Genomic DNA, 2,181 nt, shown 5'->3' with positions numbered 1-2,181 from the left:
TAACTAAGGAGGAAAAGATGGTGGAAACTTTTATTAATCCATGCATGATTTCAAACTTACAAAAGAAACAGAAGGGATGAATATGATAAATTCAGAAATGGATTTTATTATCTCTCAACAAGAAGAAATTGATGTTCAAGTCTTGAACTTCATCGTGAATGCAGAAGGAAAAAAGTTGAATCGAAAGAGAAAGAGAAAGAAAAAAAATCTGGGAAATGTAGAATTCTTGATGGCGACAAAGAATGATCAGTAGCTTCCTGATGAACACAAGAGCTGCTCCAAATAATCAGCTCCTAAGTCCTCCAACACCAGAACATCCCGTGGGCTTACATCCTTGTCTTCATTTTTTCCATTAGCTGATTTTCTCCCCTTTGAGCGTCCACACTCTGGTGCCGGTACCGGCACCGGCGACCCACCATCCTCATGGTCATGCTTCATGTCTCTGAGTGACTCCTTAACGCGCTCTACAGGAAAATTGAGGATGGCCATTGACCCCCTCATCAAATATGCAGCTCGGTCATATGCCAAAGCAGCATCCTCTGAGGTATCAAATGTTCCAAGCCACACTCTCCTGCCATGCCTATTTGAGTCCCTTATCTCGGCAGCAAACTTCCCCCATGGCCGCCTCCTAACACCTCTATACGACTTTTCATCCTTGGATATTGCTGCCTCTTTGGCATTGGAACTCTCCTCATCCTCCTTGGCTCCTGCAGATGATACCGGCTGAGATGAGTCTGTAGCTCCCTCCGGTAACATCTCTTTGGAGCCATTTATATTGAATGGAAGTGAATTATCACTGAAAAGAGGCTCATCCCATGGAGAAAAACACTCCAGTGAATCGAATGGTGATGGCTCAAGTGAGAATCCTGAAATTTGGTGGTGATGAAAGAAGGAAGAATCCATGAATTGGGAACTCTAGACTCTAGACTATAGACTGTAGTTTTGGTGCTATATGCCTTGGCTATTTTTTTTTCTTTTTCTTTTGCTCCTGGTGACCAAAATGTTGGTTTGATGATATCTGGTTATATACTAGGACTATAGGAAGGATTTGAAGGAAGAACATTAAAAAAAAACTTAAGGAGAAGGATTAGATTATATGCAAGTGGATGTTTCAGGATTTGTTATACATAGGAATAAATTTAATGGAACCATAAAGTTTTTGTGGATTGTTGCAGGGGAATCCAATGAAACATGCCAGCAAGGTCCAAATCAAGGCGTATATGGGTGACACAGTGCCCTTGAATTCATATAAGCCATCTCATCAACTTGACATTTCCTTCTTTTTGTTGGTTTTAGGAGCAGGAAGCAAGACAATTGAAACAACAGTTTATGATTTAATTTTTGACTGAAAAAGAGTGTGCTTTAATTAATTTGATGTTGCAAGTAACTTAAGCCTTCTTTCATTTACTGCCAAAACCCTTGAAACAAACAAAACTAATTAAATAGTTTCTTAATTAAGATGATGGCAGAGATGGTCTATTACTCCTTTGGGGCTTACTCTCTCACTAATATCTTGTCATCACATAAAATAATAAGGAAAACTACTACTCCTACCATCTTATCATGTATATCTTAATTATTAGGTGATAAACAACTGTTTCATTGTAAAATCCAACTACATTAACACTAAATTCATCTGATCATCTCATGAATGAACAAAGTAATGTTTGACAATCCTTCCCTTTTCTGCCTTCAAAGTTAGAATAAATAAATGCATAAATGATTAACACCGACCTTAATGGTAAAGATTGCCTCTAGCTAACCTTTGCAATCGACTCTCCCATCTTTGTTGCTGTCATGACTCAAATAAATAAGTAAGCAAAATATATGATTAAATAATAGAACTCTCATTGTTAATAATAAGAGTGCTGTAAAGAGCTAGCTCTTTGTCACGACAAAAGGAAGAAGCGGTAAGAAAATTTCAGAAGTGGATTTTACCCCATCCTTATATCTCAAATGATCAGGAGGATTCAGGAATAAAAAACTTTAAGGGATACAGAAACCTTCATGAGGGGGATGACCAAGAACCAGAAGCCATCTGATCAACAGCAGATCCAGTTTCTCCGAGGGATGGGCTTCTGAGTCTAACTACACCACAACATTCTGGTGGTCTTGCCACTTTGTCTGGTTGCTCAAATTTCTTTCTTTTTTGGGATTTTATTTTTATAATTTTAATAATAG

At 38.1% G+C, this 2,181-nt stretch overlaps 1 protein-coding gene across 1 annotated transcript; it reads right to left on the bottom strand.

The window, feature by feature from the left end:
- Positions 1–246: 246 nt before the first annotated feature.
- LOC100260028 (ethylene-response factor C3) lies at positions 247–903 on the bottom strand. The gene has a single exon (XM_002264575.1). The coding sequence runs from the start codon at positions 901–903 to the stop codon at positions 247–249; it is 657 nt and encodes a 218-aa protein (XP_002264611.1).
- Positions 904–2,181: the final 1,278 nt, after the last annotated feature.

This window comes from Vitis vinifera, chromosome 7 (assembly GCF_030704535.1).
Source record: "Vitis vinifera cultivar Pinot Noir 40024 chromosome 7, ASM3070453v1".
Lineage (NCBI taxonomy): Eukaryota > Viridiplantae > Streptophyta > Magnoliopsida > Vitales > Vitaceae > Vitis > Vitis vinifera.
This window is presented reverse-complemented; position numbering and strand designations above follow the sequence as displayed.